The 18,703-nt window shown below is 43.2% G+C and overlaps 1 protein-coding gene across 9 annotated transcripts in view; it reads right to left on the reverse strand.

Moving 5' to 3' along the window:
• SMARCD3 (SWI/SNF related, matrix associated, actin dependent regulator of chromatin, subfamily d, member 3) overlaps positions 1 to 18,703 on the reverse strand; it is a 245,865-nt gene that overhangs the window by 36,575 nt on the left and 190,587 nt on the right. For all 9 annotated transcript variants that reach the window (XM_050942683.1, XM_050942678.1, XM_050942679.1 and 6 more), the window contains 3 exons: positions 17,269 to 17,430; positions 11,983 to 12,080; positions 11,146 to 11,281 (listed from right to left, as the gene is read on the reverse strand). In XM_050942683.1, the coding sequence (XP_050798640.1) occupies positions 11,146 to 11,281; positions 11,983 to 12,080; positions 17,269 to 17,430 (396 nt within the window). The remainder of the gene's footprint in view (positions 1 to 11,145; positions 11,282 to 11,982; positions 12,081 to 17,268; positions 17,431 to 18,703) is intronic.

Genomic DNA, 18,703 nt, shown 5'->3' on the forward strand with positions numbered 1-18,703 from the left:
GGGAGCAACACGTGAAGAAAAAGCATATTTGACTTGTATTTGTTTGTAACCCTTTCCACCTTTATTACTTTATCCCTTCTATTTGGAAACTCCTTTTGTTAATAAATTGTTTTATTTTTAATCTAAGGCAAGCCAGTACTGTATTTGAACTGAAGTGATTGTTAACTCCAGTTAAAGTGATAAGATGTATATTTTGTCTCTTCAGAGGAGCAAATGATCCTTATTATTCCTCTGAATGGTCCAGGAAAGGCTGGACATTGTAGGACACATGGTTTTGGAAAAATCTGGGACTGGGGGTGGTGGTGGTAACCAAAGCCAGTGGATACCAGAGTGCAGCTGGGGTGTAAAAAGCAGGCTGTTGGAATCAGAGTTGCTGAACCAGAGCTGCTTAACACAGAGACACTCAGTACTTACTTGTCTGCTGACTATTGGTATCCAGGCTGTGAGCCATAAGAGCAGACCATTTAAGGCACCCTCGGGTTACAGGGCAGGTGGTGATAAAACTCTTCACTGATATGGGTTGCACCGGAAAGTGAGAGTGGGTCTCGTTGTGCTTCCTGGTTCTGGAGCTGAAGGACCTGCAGACTGTACATTTGTTGGGAAAGGGTATTTTCTCTCAGACAATAAAGGCCCTTTAAGTGTCTGTCATTTATGGGCATTGTTCTCACAGACGAGGGCAATACTTACAGCCAGAGGACCTAGAGGAGGCCATCCAAAGACCAAGATCTAATGTGGCTATTTTGAATTAAAGTATGCAATAAAAAGACTGCAACATGTAACCATCCAACTAACTTACTACTAATACTAGACATTTTAAAAAAAAACCTATCACTAATGCTAAAATGGATAAGAACAAGAGAACTGCTGGCGTCTCATGGACAGCGAGCCACTCCATCTCAAAGCCAGTAGGCAGTAAGAGGAACTGAGTGGCAGTTGGACTCCACTCTTATGTGTGCTAAAGGTGAAGAACAATGACTAACAGGGCATATGGGCACTATATGGATACTGCTAACCAAAAGACTCTGAATTCGCGTGAATAAGGTGCATGTGTACCAATAGTGGACTGTGCTTATGACCAACACATCTTGAAGGAGAATGTACTAATACTGAACAACTGAATGGAGTGTGATCAAAGAAAGCAAGCTGCAGGGTCATTTGGGACTCTCAATACACCCTCCCCATCCCCCAACATGAGCAGCTCATAGCATTTCCAGATATCTGCAACTTTTTTGAGGAGGGTTAGAGCAGTAAGAGGGAATGTAGGCGGTGTTGGCGCAGTGATGGAGGTGTGGGAGTTAGGAGGGTACAGGGAGGGGAAGAATTTTACAAGAAATAGTGATAGAAGGATTTGGATCTGTGACAAGAGGAGAGGGGGTAAATAGAGATAGGTAGTACGCAGTGATACACCATGACCATTTTAGTAAGGTATACAACTCACTTACATGCCTCAGGCAGTCCAAAATGGTGGCTCCATGTGGTGTCAACTCACATGTACGGTGTGTGTGAGGTCACACTGTGCAGAGGATGCCATTTTGTTCTGCAAAACGGTGTTTTCCATGGGGGCCAGACAGAATCATCCCACAGGCCAGATCTCACCCATGGGCTGCTAGTTGGACAACACATAGCTGGTTGGGCATGCAGTGCATGCCTTACACTCACAGACTGCATGCCAGTGGTAGTAGAAGAAGGAGAGTTAAGGGGCTTGGGCCGGGGGATGGGGTGGGATGCTGGGAGGGAAGGACATAAGTGGCAGGAAGAGTGGGAGTAGTTAGAGGTAGGGTGGGGGCCTGTCAGTCCCAAATTCTCCCCTACCACTTGAAGCCACCCCCCGACTCCTTGTCCTACAGAGGTACATGCACCCCTAACAGCCCCACCACCTTCTCATGGCCCATTCATGGGGCAGGGAGTGGCAAGGCGGAGGCTACAACTGGTAAGCATATGGAAAGGAGGGGACTCAAAATAGCATGTATGTATGTGGTGGGGAGAGAGAGGTGTCAGTGCACTGGTAGTGTACATGAAGGGGGTTGAAAGCAACAGGCATGACGAAGGGACTGTTGTAGGAAATGTAGCAGTCAGAGCAGTGGTAAGTAAGTCAGCAGCTGGGGACAATGCAGGGGTCAGAGAAGTGAGGGGCAGTGTTGGAACTGCTGCCCGTTGACCCGAACTGATCTTGGAGGGTATATGGTTTTTGATTAAATATAATCTATTTGTTAAGCATGAATATAGAAATAATAATGGAAGGTTCTGAAGTTATTATAGCATGTAGAAGAACTAAAATATATGTATTAAAAATAGGCTTGACTATAAGCTTTAAGTATTAAGTGTTAAGAGCTTAGATTGAGGCATACTAGAAGTTGGCAGTTGGCATAAGTTAACATAAGTATTGTGTGCCTGGCCTAAGGTTACACAATTTAATGATATGTATTCCGCAATAATTTAGCAATGCGCTGTGTGATATACAAGTAAACCACAAATTATGTCTTATGTAAGTTAAGTTGTCGTGGGATAAAAGGGAAGGTCCTTTCATGGACTGAGAACTGGTTAAAAGACAGGGAACAAAGGGTAGGAATTAATGGTAAATTCTCAGAATGGAGAGGGGTAACTAGTGGTGTTCCCCAAGGGTCAGTCCTAGGACCAGTTCTATTCAACTTATTCATAAATGATCTGGAGAAAGGGGTAAAAAGTGAGGTGGCAAAGTTTGCAGACAATATTAAACTGCTCAAGATATTTAGGACCAAAGCAGATTGTGAAGAACTTAAAAAAGATCTCACAAAACTAAGTGATTGGGCAACAAAATGGCAAATCAAATTTAATGTGGATAAATGTAAAGTACTGCACATTGGAAAAAATAACCCCAACTATACATACAATATGATAGGAGCTAATTAAGCTACAACAAATCAGGAAAAAGATTTTGGAGTCATCGTGGATAGTTCTCTGAAGATGTCCATGCAGTGTGCAGCAGCAGTCAAAAAAGCAAACAGGATGTTAGGAATCATTAAAAATGGGATAGAGAACAAGACGGAGAATATATTATTGCCCTTATATAAATCAATGGTACGCCCACATCTTGAATACTGCGTACAGATGTGGTCTCCTCATCTCAAAAAAGATATACTGACACTAGAAAAGGTTCAGAGAAGGGCAACTAAAATGATTAGGGGTTTGGAACGGGTGCCATATGAGGAGAGATTAAAGAGGCTAGGACTTTCCAGCTTGGAAAAGAGGAGCCTAAGGGGGGATATGATAGAGGTATATAAAATTATGAGTGATGTGGAGAAAATAGATAAGGAAAAGTTATTTATTTATCCCCATAATACAAGAACTAGGGGTCACCAAATGAAATTAATAGGCAGCAGGTTTAAAACAAATAAAAGGAAATTCTTCTTCACACAATGCACAGTCAACTTGTGGGACTCCTTACCTGAGGAGGTTGTGAAGGCTAGGACTATAAAAGCATTTAAAAGAGAACTGGATAAATTAATGGAGGTTAAGTCCATTAATGGCTACTAGCCAGGATGGGTAAGGAATGGTGTCCCTAGCCTCTGTTTGTCAGAGGGTGGAGATGGATGGCAGGGGAGAGATCACTTGATCATTACCTGTTAGGTTCACTCCCTCTGGGGCACCTGGCAGTGGCCACTGTCGGTAGACAGAATACTGGGCTAGATGGACCTTTGGTTTGACCCAGTACGGCCTTTCTTATGTTCTTAAATGAATATATGCCAGCATTTTAGGATACTTTTGCAATAAGGTAACCATGGAGCTAGTTATTGGGACATCAACTGATGTAAGTGATGTGTTAATAGTCAGAAATTTAACTATGGTTAGCCGGAATACCACATATTGTTAGCTGGTACAAACCTAGGTAGGGGCCCAAACCTTATACAATATGATTCTGGACATATGGGTTGAAAGGAAAAGGTATACAAAAGATGTAGTTATCCAACCTGTTGTTGGGACACCAGGGAACAAGCAGGAAGGAAGCCTAGCCCAGAACTCTTTTCTGGGGGTGATCTCCACTTACTTTTCTTTCCATCTTTATTTTTAAATGGTCTCCCTAAACTTGTAAGCATGCACAATGTCAGATTGTAAACATGAACAAAGCAGGAAATCACTTTACTCTACCTATCTTATTCTTATACTATGTATATTGATTTTTTCCATGATTTCAATTATATTTGCCTGCAGAAACTAAAGCTAATAAGGTATCTCTGTGTGTTTCACCAATTTCATCTTCTTAATTAATTCTAAAGTAGCTGCCTGAAAAAGAACTTATTTGTGACATGCGCATGTTATACCCTAATAAATAATTTCATAATTGCAATAATTGTTTAGGCTACAGCACAGTGCAGGGAAGAGTGGGCTGAAAAGGCAGGGAGTGTAGCTCTGCAGTGAGAAGTATTGGGGTGGTTTCTGCATGAACCAAAACCTCCACATCCATCAATCACCCAATCACAGGTACATAGCCTCGCTCATTGTAGCATCTGAGTGCTTTACAGTCTTCAGAGTCGTTATCCTCATAACACAGCTTGGAGGTAGAGCAGTGCTGCTATCCCTGTTTTACAGACTGGGAACTCAGACTCAGAGGCTAGTCTATTCTTGAAAGTTTCAGTAAAACTCTCCTACGTAGATGCAAAAAAGTGATTTTGCTAGTATTCCTTATATTGAGTCAGTGGACAAAATAAGCTAAGCCAGCAAAAGCACTTTTATGCTAGTACAACTGCATCTACACTAGAACTTCTGATAGGACAAAAATGTCACTGAAAATCACACCCGTAACCAACATTGCTATGCCGACAAAAGCTTGCAGTGTAGACCTGGCCCAAATCATATAGTTTAAAACCCCTTTTTTGTTCCTTTGTTACCACCTACACCTCTACCACGATATAACACTGTCCTTGGGAGCCAAAAAATCTTACTGTGTTATAGGTGAAACTGCGTTATATTGAACTTGCTTTGATCCGCCGGAGGGCGCTGCCCCACCCCCCCGGAGTGCTGCTTTACCGCGTTATATCCGAATTCGTATTATATTGGGTCGCGTTATATCGGGGTAGAGGAGTATTTAATTGAAATGACTAATAAATATTTTGGGAAAGGACTTTGTTGTTTAACATTCAACACCCCAACTGTTACAATCATTCAGTGAAAGTGGAAGGTATACACAGTTTTTGTACCAATTTAAATATTTTGGTTAGGGGTGTGATTTTACACTGAAATAGCTAAACTGGTACATAGAATCATAGAATATCAGGGTTGGAAGAGACCTCGAGAGGTTATCTAGTCCAACCCCCTGCTCAAAGCAGGACCAATCCCCAACTAAATCATCCCAGCCAGGGCTCTGTCAAGCCTGACCTTAAAAACCTCTAAGGGCAGGTCTTCACTACCTGCCGGATCGGCACGTACGGATCAATCTGTAGGGGATTGATTTTTCATGTCTCGTCTAGACGTGGATAAATTTATCCGCGAATGCACTCCCCATCGACTCCGGAGCTCCAGCTTGCGAGAGGCGGAAGCGGAGTTGACGGGGGAGTGGCAGCGGTCGACTTGCCGCCATCCTCACGGCCAGGTAAATCGACCTAAGATATGCTGACTCCAGCTACGCTATTCGCATAGCTGAACTTGCGTATCTTAGGTCGACTTCCCCCCCCCTACCCCCCCAAATGTAGACCAGGGCTGAGCAAGGAGATTCCACTACCTCCCTAGGTAACCCATTCCAGTGCTTCACCACCCTCCTAGTGAAAAAGTTTTTCCTAATATCCAACCGAAACCTCCCCCACTGCAACTTGAGACCATTACTCCCTGTTCTGTCATCTGCTACCCCTGAGAACAGTTTAGAGCCATCCTCTTTGGAACCCCCTTGTCAGGTAGTTGAAAGCAACTATCAAATCCTCCCTCATTCTTCTCTTCTGCAAACTAAACAATCCTAGTTCCCTCAGGCTCTTCTCATAAGTCATGTGCTCCAGCCTCCTAATCATTTTTGTTGCCCTCCACTGGACTCTTTCCAATTTTTCCACATCCTTCTTGCAGTGTGGGGCCCAAAACTGGACACAGTCTCCAGATGAGGCCTCACCAATGTCAAATAGAGGGGAATGATCACATCCCTCGATCTGCTGGCAATGCCGCTACTTATACAGCCCAAAATGCCATTAGCCTTCTTGGCAACAAGGGTACACTGTCGACTCATATCCAGCTTCTCATCCACTGTAACCCCTAGGTCCTTTTCTGCAGAACTGCTGCCTAGCCATTTGGTCCCTAGTCTGTAGTAGTGCATGGGATTCTTCCATCCTAAGAGCAGGACTCTCAGATTTCTTTTGGCTCAATCCTCTTATTTGTCTAGGTCCCTCTGTATCCTATGCCCACCCTCCAGTGTATCTACCACTCCTCCCAGTTTGGTGTCATCTGCAAACTGGCTGAAGGTGCACTCCACGCCATCCTGCAGATCACTAATGAAGATATTGAACAAAACTCTTGCGGCACTCCACTTGATACCGGCTGTGAACTAGACACGGAGCCATTGATCACTACCTGTTGAGCCCGACGATCTAGCCAGCCTTCTACCCACCTTATAGTTCTTTCATCCAGCCCATATTTCTTTAACTTGCTGGCAAGAACACTGTGGGAGACCGTATAAAAGCTTTGCTAAAGTCAAGGAATAACAAGTCCACTGCTTTCCCCTCATCCACAGACCCAGTTATCTCCTCATAGAAGGCAATTAGGTTAGTCAGGCATGACCTGCCCTTGGTGAATCCATGCTGACAGTTCCTGATCACTTTTCTCTCCTCTAAGTGCTTCAGAATTGATTCCGTGAGGACCTGCTCCATGATTTTTCCAGGGACTGAGCTGAGGTTCACTGGCCTGTAGTTCCCCGGATCCTCCTCCTTCCCTTTTTTAAAGATTGGCACTACATTAGCCTTTTTCCAGTCAGCCGGGACCTTCCCTGACCACCATGCGTTTTCAAAGATAATGGACAATGGCTCTGCAATCACATCCGCCAACTCCTTTAGCACCCTTGGATGCAGTGCATCCAGCCCCATGGACTTGTGTTCATCCAGCTTTTCTAAATAGTCCTGAACCACTTCTTTCTCCACAGAGAGCTGGTCACCTCCTCCCCATGCTGTGCTGCCCAGTGCAGCAGTCTGGAAGCTGATCTTGTTCATGAAGACAGAGGCAAAAAAGGCATTGAGTACATTAGCTTTTTCCACATCCTCGGTCACTAGGTTGCCTCCCTCATTCAGTAAGGGGCCCACACTTTCCTTGACTTTCTTCTTGTTGCTAACATACCTGAAGAAACCCTAGTGTGGCACAGTTTTCCTGGCACAAAGGTGCTTATTACACTGGAATAGTTTATGAGAATTAGCACCTTTAGACTGATATAGCTGCATTCACCCTTTGCAGTTGTACAGCTGTAATTACACCAGTATAGTTAAAGTGGTACACTTCTTTATGTGTAGATAAACTCTTAAACACCTCCTTTCCCCAGAAAGTCCTCCAGCAAAATCAAGAGAACTCTGACTTGAAATTCCTGATGTTAAAGTTAAAAAACAAGCTAAGCCCTTATCTCTGTTCCGTATCTGGAAAGAAGCAGAATGATGTTCTCATATCACATGAGGATGATGAACTACTTTTCAGAGCATTAGTAACTAGGGAGGATGTTAAACAATATCTACTAGGAATAAACATTTTAAAATCAACTGGTATAGATCACTTGCACCCCAAAATCCTAAAAGAGTTGTCTGAGGATACCTCTGTCCCATTAATGTTAATTTCCAATAAATCTTGAAATATTGGGGAAATTCCAGAAGATTGCTGATATATCATGCTAATATTCAAAAATGCAAGTAGGATGACCCACGTAATTATAAGAGAGTTAGCCTGACATCAATCTCAGGCAAAATAATGGGAAAACTGATACAGGATTCAATCTATAAAAAATGGGAATATAATTAATGCCAATCAGCATGGTTTGGTAGAAAATAAGTCTTGCCAAACAACTCTGACTTCATTTTTGATGAAATTGCAAGTTGGTTGATAATGGTAACTGGATAGATGTAATATACTTAGACCTTTGTAAGGTGTTTCCGTTAGTATCGCACGATAGTCTGAGTAAAAAAATCTGCAGTATACAATATCAAAAAAATCCACACTAAACAAATTAAGAACTTGCTAATAGACAGATCTCAAAAAGTAGGTGTCAATAAGCAATCTTCATTGAATGAGAGTGTTTCTAGTGGGGTTCCACAACAACTGGTACTTGGCCCAATGCTATTCAACATTTTTATCAAGGATTTGGAAGTAAATATATTTATATTATTATTATTAATATTATTTTTTTATAAAATCATTGCTGATTAAAGTTGTAGATGACACAAAGACTGGCTGTCTAATAAATATTATAAGGACATACAGAGTGATCTGAATCATTTGGTAAGCTGGGCCCATTCATACAAAATGTATTCTACAGCAGTCATACGTAAGGTATAGAGGAACTCCTCACTTAACATTGTAGTTATGTTCCCGAAAAATGTGACTTTAAGCAAAATGCTGTTAAGAGAATCCAATTTCACCATAAGAATTAATAAATGAGGGGGTTAGGTTCCAGGGAAATATTTCATCAGACAAAAGACTATATTATATATGTATATGTATACACACACACACAGTATAAGTTTTAAACAAACAATTTAATACTGGTACACAGTGACGATGATTGTGAGGCTTGGTTGAGGTGGAGGAGTCAGAGGGTGGGGTATTTCCCAGGGAATGCCTTACTGCTAAATGAACTAGCAATTGACTGAGCCCTCAAGGGTTAACTCTCAAAACACTCTACATGGCAGTGGGAAAGGAGGGAGGGCAGACAGAGACACACACTCTGTGTATGAGAGAAAAAATGAGCATTTCCCCTTTAAGTAGCTGACCCCAGGCTTAAGTACACTGCCTTGTTAATTAAATCAGTTTGCTGAGACCTGAGACTGCAACTACTGCCTAGAAGCTCCCTCCCTCTATCATGTGTCCCCCCTGCTCTATGGAAGATGGGGTAAGTGGGGTGCAGGAGTGGGGGGAGGGGAAGACACCCTGACATTAGCCCCCTTCTTCCCCTGTACAGCAAGCAGGAGTCTCTGGGAGCAGCTCGAAGGCAGAGGCCAGGAGCAGCACATGGCAGTGGGGGGAGGGACAGCTGCTGCACAGGGAACTTAGGGGAGTGGGGAGCTGATAGGGGGCTGCTGGTCCCCCCTGGTTCTAACCACCTACCAGCTAGCTGCAACGGGCTGCTCTTCCTGCAAGCAATGGACAAAAAAGGCGGCTGCCAAATGATGTTGGAAGGGAGCATTTAACAACTTTAAATGAGCATATTCCCTAATTGATCAGCAACTTAACATCAAAACAGTGTTAACTGGGATGATTTTAAGTGAGGCGTTTCTGTACATCTAGGAACAAAGAACACCGGCCATTCCTACAGAATGAGGGACTGTATTTTGGATAACAATGACTGAAAAAGATCTAGGGATTTGTCCATTTCCTCAACATGAGTTCCTAATACAATACTGTGGAAAAAAGGACCAATGCAATCCTTGTATGTATAAACAATGAGTAGTGAACTGAAGTAGGGAGGTGTAGTGGGGCAGATACCCCACTCTTGAGAGAAAAGGCTAGGCTGATTGGGGAAGCAGCCACAGCTGGGTCCATGCCCTAATCAGGCCACAGCTGGCCCTATAAAAGGGCTATGAGCCAGGAGCTAAGTCAATCTCTCTCTAGCTGTAGAGAGAGAAGGACCTGGGTGTCTGGGAGAGAAGGGGGCATGAGTAGAACAGTGCTGGGGAAAGGCAAGAGGAGCTGTGGAGCTCCAGCCTCGCAACTCCCCAGGCTGCAGGCCCTGTGCAAGGCCTACAGAGGTACTGGGGCTGCAGAGATGTAGCCTGGGGTTAGGCAAAGGCAGCAGGTCCAACCCCCCTGGCCAGTGATGAATGGTTTACAGACTGCAGTCTGCCCCAGTGAGCGGGAGGGGCTAGATGATGACTGGCAGTAGCCACTGAGGCAAGGTGGGGATAGAGGGTTGGGGGTTCCCCTGGGAGGGCAGACCCAGAGAGTAGGGATACTGCAGGGGCAGAACCCTGAGGTAAAGGGCACTGGGGTATGGGTGGGGCCCAAGGCAGGTGAGCCACGAGCCAGCACAGGTGCTCTGGGCTGAAGTTGAGCTAATTCCCAGGATCACTAGCAGGAGGCGCCGCGCTGGTGAGTCTCACTGCTACAGGAGGTGATTACTGTATCCAGTTCTGGTATCCAAACTTTTTAAAAGATGTAAAATTGGAGAGGGTACAGAAAAGAGCCACAAAAATTATTTGAGGACTGGAAAAAATATGCTTTACATGAGCGATTTAAAGAGCTTGATCTGTTTATCTTATTTAAAAGATCAAAAGTTGACTTGATTATGGTATATGAGTACCTTCATGGCAAGGCAATACCAGGTAGTAGAGAGCTTTTTAATCTAGTACAGAAAGCAGAACAAGAATGAATGGCTGGAAGTTAAAGCCAGATAAAATCAAATCAGAAATAAGGCACACATTTTTCACAGGGAGAGTTATTAACTATTGTAACAAACCAGCAAGAGAAGTGGTGGATTCTCTATCTCTTGATGTCTTTAAATCAAGACTGGATGCCTTTCTAGAAGGTATTTTTCAGTCAAATACACATTACTGGTCTCAATATAAAGGTAACTGGCTGAAATTCTATGGCCTGTGTTAAATAGGAAGTCAAACTAGATAATCTAACAGTCCCTTCTGGCCTTAAAAATCTATGAATATCCACTCTCATAGAGTATGCCCTGTGACAATGTACCCAGCTCAGACTGCATTCTCATAGAGTGTAGCATGTGACTTCATGCCCCTCATACTGCATATTCACATATACCATGCTCCATGATACTTTAAATCCTTCACTCTTGTGCCAGTACCTATCTCCTAGAACTGGAAGGGACTTTGAAAGGTCATCAAGTCCAGCCCCCTGCCTTCACTAGCAGGACCAACTACTGATTTTTTGCCCCAGATCCCTGAAAGGCCTCCTCAAGGATTGAGATTGCAACGCTGGGTTTAGCAGGCCAATGCTCAAACCACTGAGCTATCCCTCCCCACCTTATTGTTGTCCCCCTACCTTGTTGTCCAGTGCTGTTATCTCCTGCTGGTTGGCTGTTGAGAGGAGAAAGCTACTCATTTGTCCTTTTAAGGGATCTTCAACTTCCACGTCAATGTCATAACACGCTGTCTTTTTCTGGTCATTGGGGTCAACACTATGGAGAAGATAACAGAACCTTGAATTCCACTCTCAGTGTTAGGCCCACTTGAGTCCATGTTTTTAGCAGGAGTGGAAGGAAGGAATCTGCTGAGACTTCTTCCAGACCTAACTAGAAAGGAATGGACATAACAGAGCTTCTTCTGTGGCACTCACAGATGTTACAGTCCCAGAATCTCCCAGTAGGAGGCACTGTAGGGAGCAGGGCAGGATGGGAGCTCCCAGCTACTCCAGTCTCTTCCCAGGAGTGCTGGCTTTGGGGAAAGCTCGGTACGCCAGCAGGGTATGTTGCAGGGTATAGTGAAAGGTACCTTTTTAGAAAGAACAGATGGTCCAGTGTTTAGGGTGCTAGCCAAGGACTAGTGAGACACAGATTCAACTCACTACTCACATCTTCTTTGATTTTGTGGAAACACTTAGTCTTTCTGTACTTCAACTTCCCATCTGTAACATGGGGATAACAACATTTCCTAAGGGAAGGGAGGGGGTTGTGAGGATAAATACATGTAAGTTCATGAGGCACCTAGATACTAGAATATTGGGGTCTGTGGAAGTATCCCAGATACAAATAATCTATCAGAGTTTGACAGAAAATGGAGGACTGGTTAGCAACATCATCTGTGGGGCAAAGAGGGAAATGGTTCATACTTCCTTTGTGGTGGGAAACTCGGGCAGTGCTGGGCTGGCTGGCACACTTACCTGATGATGTGGTTTATAACTATGGGGTCTGGAGGCAGCAGCAGATTAGTGAGTCTCTGAGGAATTTCGGAAAATTTTAGCCGTGGACAATCGAAGATCTAAATAAGGTGAAAGGTTTGTTAATATCCCTGGGAAAAAACTACCTTGCAGTTGAACAGGAAGGTGAGAAATCAAGGGCTCAAGAGTCAGGAAATTCTGAAAGCTTATCTCTAGCTCTGCTCCCCTAGGCACTCTTTATAGTAATACTGCTTTCCTCATAAATTCCGAAGTCACTTACCAGTCTGGCTGATGGGGTGGGTAGCATCCCTGCTTTAGTCTAGCAGCTGGAGGAAACAGCTCATTATAATGTTAGGTCAAGGTGTGACTAGATCACAGTCTACAATCATCTACAAATGGAACAAATATTTGATAATGGGCTGATTAATCAAGCAAAGATATAACAAGATCCAATAGCTGGAACTTGAAACTAGACAAATTCAGACTGGAAATAAGATGTACATTTTTAACTGTGAGAGTAATTAATCACTGGAACAATCTACCCAAGGTTGTGGTAGATTCTCCATCACTGGCAATTTTTAAATCAAAGATTATATGTTTTTCTAAAAGACCTCCTATCGTTCAAATAGGAATTATTTAGGGTAAGTTCTATGGCCTGTGTTATGCAATGGGGTTCAAAAAAGAATTAGATTAGTTCATGGAGGATAGGTCCATTAATGAAGATGATCAGGATGCAATTCCATGCTATGGTGCCCTAAACCTCAGACTGGACAACAAGGGATGGATCACTTGATAATTGCCCTTTTCTTTTCATAATAATAGGAGATATACCTATCTCCTAGAACTGGAAGAGACCTTGAAAGGTCATTGAGTCCAGCCCCCTGCCTTCACTAGCAGGACCAATTTTTGCCCTGATCCCTAAGTGGCCCCCTCAAGGATTGAACTCACAACCCCAAGTTTAGCAGGCTAATGCTTGAACCACTGAACTATCCCTCCTCTCTCTTTCAAACACCTGACATTGGCCACTGTCAGAAGATGGAAAAGTGGCCTAGACAGACCATTGGTCTGACCCAGTATGGGCATTCTTATGTTTTTATTCTTATGTAGCTGGTCAGACTAAATGATCAGAGTGGTCCCTTCTGGCCTTCGAATCTATGTCAATATAGTCCAGGGGTTCTCAAACTTGGTTCATAGCTTGTTCAGGGTAAGCCTCTGGCGGGCTGCAAGGTACTTTGTTTACCTGAGCTTCCACAGGTATGGCTGTTGGCAGCTCCCAGTGGCCATGGTTCGCCATTCCCGGCCAATGGGAGCTGCGGGAAGCGGTGTCCCAGCCTGCACCGCTTCCCGCAGCTCCCATACCTCTAACTGTTTCTCAGCACCTTTTCCAATTATAATATATCATTCTGGAGTTGGAGTATCCAGAACTGCACACAATATTCAACTTGTGGGTGTACCATGAATTTATATAGTGGCATTATGATATTTTCTGTTTTATTATCTGTTTCCTAATGATTTCGAACATTTGGTTAGCTTTTTTGACTGCTGCTTCACATTGTTTTCAGAGAACTATCCATGATGCTGTCAAGATTTCTTTCTTGAGTGGTAACAGCTAATTTAGACCCCATCATTTTGTATGTATAGCTGGGATTATTTTTTCCAATATGTATTACTTTGCATTTATCTACATTGAATTTAATCTTCCATAGTTCACAGCTCCTTGAATTCTGCCTTCCTCCACCTCACAAAGTGGAACCACAAGGGCCCCTATATTCAGCTTCTGCCCAACATGCCCAAGGAGGGGTGTGTGTTAACATTTCCATCCATTATTATATATTATAATAACCAGAAACAAGAAGAGGTTTAAGAACTTCAAAAAAACAGAGGCCACTTAAGAACAGAAAAAAGTAGAAGATCTTTAAAAAGTAATAAATATGGTTTGGAATATTCCACTTATTCATGTTGCCACCTTGCAAACCACCTTATTCCATCATATCCTCTCTTCTATCGTTTGTCACATTGCTTGTTCAATCTTATTTTTAACTACCTTTTGTGCCCTTTGGAGCAGGGACCATTTCTCCCCATATACTGAACTCTTCTAGAAGTTGTAATAATCAGTGGCTATTCAGCAAACTGAACTTATACATTAAGGGTTTTGAAGAAAGTATCTTCCCCTGGATTGTTAATCTAGTCCATAGCCTTGGGATCCTCTCAGACTCTGCATGGCACCTAGATACCCAAATAGCCACAGTGGCAAAAAACATCAGCTTCCATCTACAGCTGGCCAGATGATTTGCCCTATCCCATCAGATTGTGATCCACTCTTTTGTAACTTCTAGGCTTAACTACTGTAATTCTCTATGTCTAGGAATGAAGCCCTATGGTTTTAGGAAGCTTCAACTAATCAGAATGCAGCAGCCCAGCTGCTCAGTGACATTCTCAGCAGCACGGAGCACCCCCAACAGCACTTTCCTCTGTACTGACTCCTCACTGATCCAATTCCAGCTGTCTACCTTGATATTCAAAGATGTACATGAGACTGGCCCTGGCTCCCTGAGACACCGCTCTTTCGCCATGACCCCAAATTCACACCACTGCTACCTTTTGACAAGACTATGGAACCGCAGATTATTAGGGGAAGACTCATGACTATAAGAGACAGAACCACCCCAGGAACCCGACCAAAAATATGGAACTCACTGCCATATGAAATAAGAATGGTCGCCAATCCCACTTCTTCATTCATGCTGCTTTCCTGCAGTAACACCTTCCTCAAACTAACACTTCTATGTTACCATAGTTCAAAACAAACCCTAATCCCCTTGTTGCTAGCAAGAAAAGGAGGGAGGGAGACTGAGAGAGATCAATGTTGTTATTCGTACTCTCATTCACATACTATGATGATGGGTGCCAATACAAGAACCTGGATAGATTAAGGGCACTGATGGGTTAAGTTTTTTCCTTCACAATGTCTGCTCACTGAACATGCTACTGCTGCTCTCTTAAACAATGCCTCAGAAAGTCAGATGAAAAACATGACTTTGCATGCAACCAGCTCCCAAATGTGCAGGCTCATGGGCCTGCATCTCATTTACACCAAGGCCACTAAACACGGCTCTGGCAATATAAAGGGGTCTTCAAGGGGGCACAAATGTAAATTTACAAGTCAATGTAATTACTTACGTTAAGGTCCCTTTACACTTTAAGAGCAGTGTAAAGAGGCCATAGTGTAAATGAAAATTATATCCTCAGATCTTTAAAAATATAGAACGTTAAGAAATGTATCTTTAGCCTTAGATCAAAATAAGAGGTAAAATTTTCAAAAGTGACCTAGGTACTTAGGAGGAAGTCCCACTGAGTTTCAGTGGGATTCAAGCTTCAAGTACTCAAGCCACTTTTAAAAATGGGACTTAAGTGCTATTGGAAATTTTACCCAATATCTCTTAAAAAGGGTAAGTTCAAAGTGTCTAAACATTTACTGTATATACTCAGTCATAAGCTGGTTAGTTTATAAGCCGACCCCCCCCAAGATGGATAAGTAAAAATGGAAAATTTTTATAACCCATTCATAAGCCAACTCTATAATTCAGGGGTCAGCAAACTTCGGTTCCCAGGACATCAAGTGTCCACAGGCACGGAAGTAAACCTCAGTAAACAAAGTGTCCCGGTGCGCCAGCTGCTTATCCTGACTGGCTGGCACAGCAAATGGTGGGGAAATTTTTTGAGGGGGAGAAGCTAGGAGACGGGAGTAACCCCTGTGACCACCCCCTCATGACCCCACCCCTAGCCTGGGACACCCCCACTCTTCCCATCCCATCCCTTCCCATCTTATCTGGGGAGGGCCAGGGGAGGATGTCTCTGATCTAGCTGGAGCTGCTCCGGCAGGCTGGGCAGTGCGGCCGCAGCATGTTTCAGCAGGCTGGGCCAGGCGGCGCAGCCACAGCCTGCTCTGGGGGGTGGCATGGCTGCAGCCTGCCAGCCCTGGAGCTGCAGTTGCTTTGGAGGCTGGAGAGAGAGCAGAGTGGCCAGAAGCAGAGAGACACTGGCCCTGCCTCTTCCCTTCTGGCTGTGCTGCCTCTCCTTGCTCCCTCTGTTGGGGGGAGGCGCTGTGTCTCACCTCTCCCTCTCTATACCCATTCATAAACCGACCCCCTTCTCTGGTGTTTCCCTTTTTTACTAAAAAAATTCAGCTTATGAACGAGTATATATGGTAAGTTTTGGGGTTACAGAAATATTACATTTCTGACTGGGATATAGTGGGACGAAGATAAATATGCCTTTCATGTTCAAATAATTTTAATAATAGCTGAAACAATTTTGTTCAAACTTTCAAAAAACAAAAAGTCCTCTTTGGGCTGAGTCACTTCAACTGGAAAAAGAATGATGAGCAACTCGAAATGGAGAGTTAGAAAGGAAGCTAAGAATAAACTTTTAATTACCAAATATTCATAATTTATTTCTCCCATAACTGAAAGATGAAATGATCCTCCCCTGAGGTGCTTACAAACTAAGTTAGACAAACAAAGAAGGCAGGGAAATTGGAGTTAACACCCATAAAACAACATTACTCAATGAGGGTACTGCATGGTGTCATGGAGAGAAGAGGGTGAGGATTCTTTTTAATGGATGGCTTGGTTGGTTAATTTCAGGTGGGTGTCATAGCAGAAATGGGTCTTGAGGAGATAACTGTTCAAGTCATTACATAGAGATCACAAGTGAAATCTTACAAGTTACTGCAAATCTAGAAAAAAAATTGCCTTTCAAGAGACATATGGCATGTCCTTCCACTCCTGACAGACTGGAGGAGTCTGCGTATAACCAATCTGAAGAAGAGCTGTGTAGAAAGAACACTTGTCTCTTTCACCAGCAGAAGTTGGACCAATAAAAAATACTACCTCACTCACTTTGTCCCTATAATCAACCATTCAGAATTAGCAGGTTATATGATAAGACTGATATAAAATGGTAACTTTGATTCATAAGTCAGAGCTGTGCAAAGCAATTAATACAGAATACAGAAAAACTAGACAAATTCCTTCCAGCACTGTGAAGTAGAAGGAAGAACTTTGTGGGTATGTGACTCTGAGGGCTTTGTCTACACTGCAAAATGAAGATATGTGAAGAGTGTTTGTCTCATTGGTGGTAATGCCTGCTGACAGCCATGTGAAACTGAAGAAATTCAGAGAATTATAAAAGGAAACTTTTATTCAGGACCTCCTGCCCATTCAAGAAACAGCTAGGTGCTAGTCCCAAACTCTGAAGATATCTTGCTACCAATAGGGAGTTAGTTACCTGCTGGAAGTATTTGTCACAGTTGATATATTCCTTATCATGGGAGTCTTGCAGTTTGTTTGTTTTGATGTACTGCCAGAGGGCCTGGATAATTGCTGATCGGGTCTGTGTATGTATTCCCAACAAACGGGCCAGTCGTGGGTCCAGTTTAAACTGTGGAGGCTGCAGCAGAGAGAGAGAGAGAAACAGACAGACAGAAAGATGCACAGGGTTGAGGTGAGTTTTGTTTTTAATTTTTTAGTGAATTTGTTCCTTATAAAAGGTGGCAGACTCAAGTAATCAAGGCAGCAAAAGTGCAAGCTGCCCAGGAAGTGTGCCTCAACCCTGCCCTGGAAGAACAATATTTAAGGGTGACAGGAAAGTTCAGTCCCTATGGAACTCTTGGCCGATGTGTTGAGCCTACCGACAAGGGGACCAATCAGTACCAATTTTGATCATGGCTTTTGTAATGTGGAGACAAGAAATTGGACTGAGAACTACCAATATTAATTCATATAAGCAGGCCACTAAACAGCCATCAGAGGGTAACAACTTTTCATCACTACTGATCCAGCCCAAATTTGAATCAGTGATCTACAGTCTAGAAAGTTCCATTAGCAGCCATCTAAGATATCCAGTCTCCTAGCTAAAATGAGCTATAAATAGACCAGGACAAACACTTGATTTTTTGGTTCAGCTAGCAATCCAAAACAAAAACCATAATATTCGCCTCATCTTCAAAAATTTTCAGAATTTGTCAGCAAATTGGAAGTGTGTGTCTGTCCATCCGTTATAAACGTTAGTCCAGTGTTAGGGCATTTGCATAGGATCTTGGAGACCCACATTTGAATCCCCACTCTGCAACAGGAACTTAAATTCAACTCTCCCTGCCTTCCAGGTGAGCATCCCAACAACCAGACTAAAGGCTATTCTGTTCTCACTCATGCCTGCTGACGCTTGTCTACTTTGTATAAATACTTAAATACTATTTAGGGCAGAGACTTGAACTCAGCTGTCCTTCCTCTCAGTGAGTGATCCAACCACCAGGATCAAAGAGAGAGAGAGAGAATGAGTCTATGATCTGGTGATTAATACACTCATCTGAGAGCTAAGAGATGTGGATTCAAATCCCTCCTCTGAATCAGGCAGAGAGAAATCTCAATATGCAAATATGCTTTGAATTGTTCCCTCTCATATCCAGCCCCTGACACAGGCTACTCACAGAATTTCCAGAGCCTCTGCACCCAAAGGTACAGCATGCCCGTTTGCCAGTTTTACCTTAAACCATAGCTCCTGTAAACCACAAAGCACTTGTGAGCACTTATAACAAAAGAAGGTTTATTTAAGAAAGAATAAAAAGATTTAACTAGAAACAAGAGTGAGTGGTGGAAAAAAACAATTACTCACCTTCTCATAACTTGTTCTTCGAGAAGTGTTGTTCATGGCCATTCCAATC

Source organism: Gopherus flavomarginatus, chromosome 2 (assembly GCF_025201925.1).
Source record: "Gopherus flavomarginatus isolate rGopFla2 chromosome 2, rGopFla2.mat.asm, whole genome shotgun sequence".
Taxonomy (NCBI): Eukaryota; Metazoa; Chordata; order Testudines; family Testudinidae; genus Gopherus; species Gopherus flavomarginatus.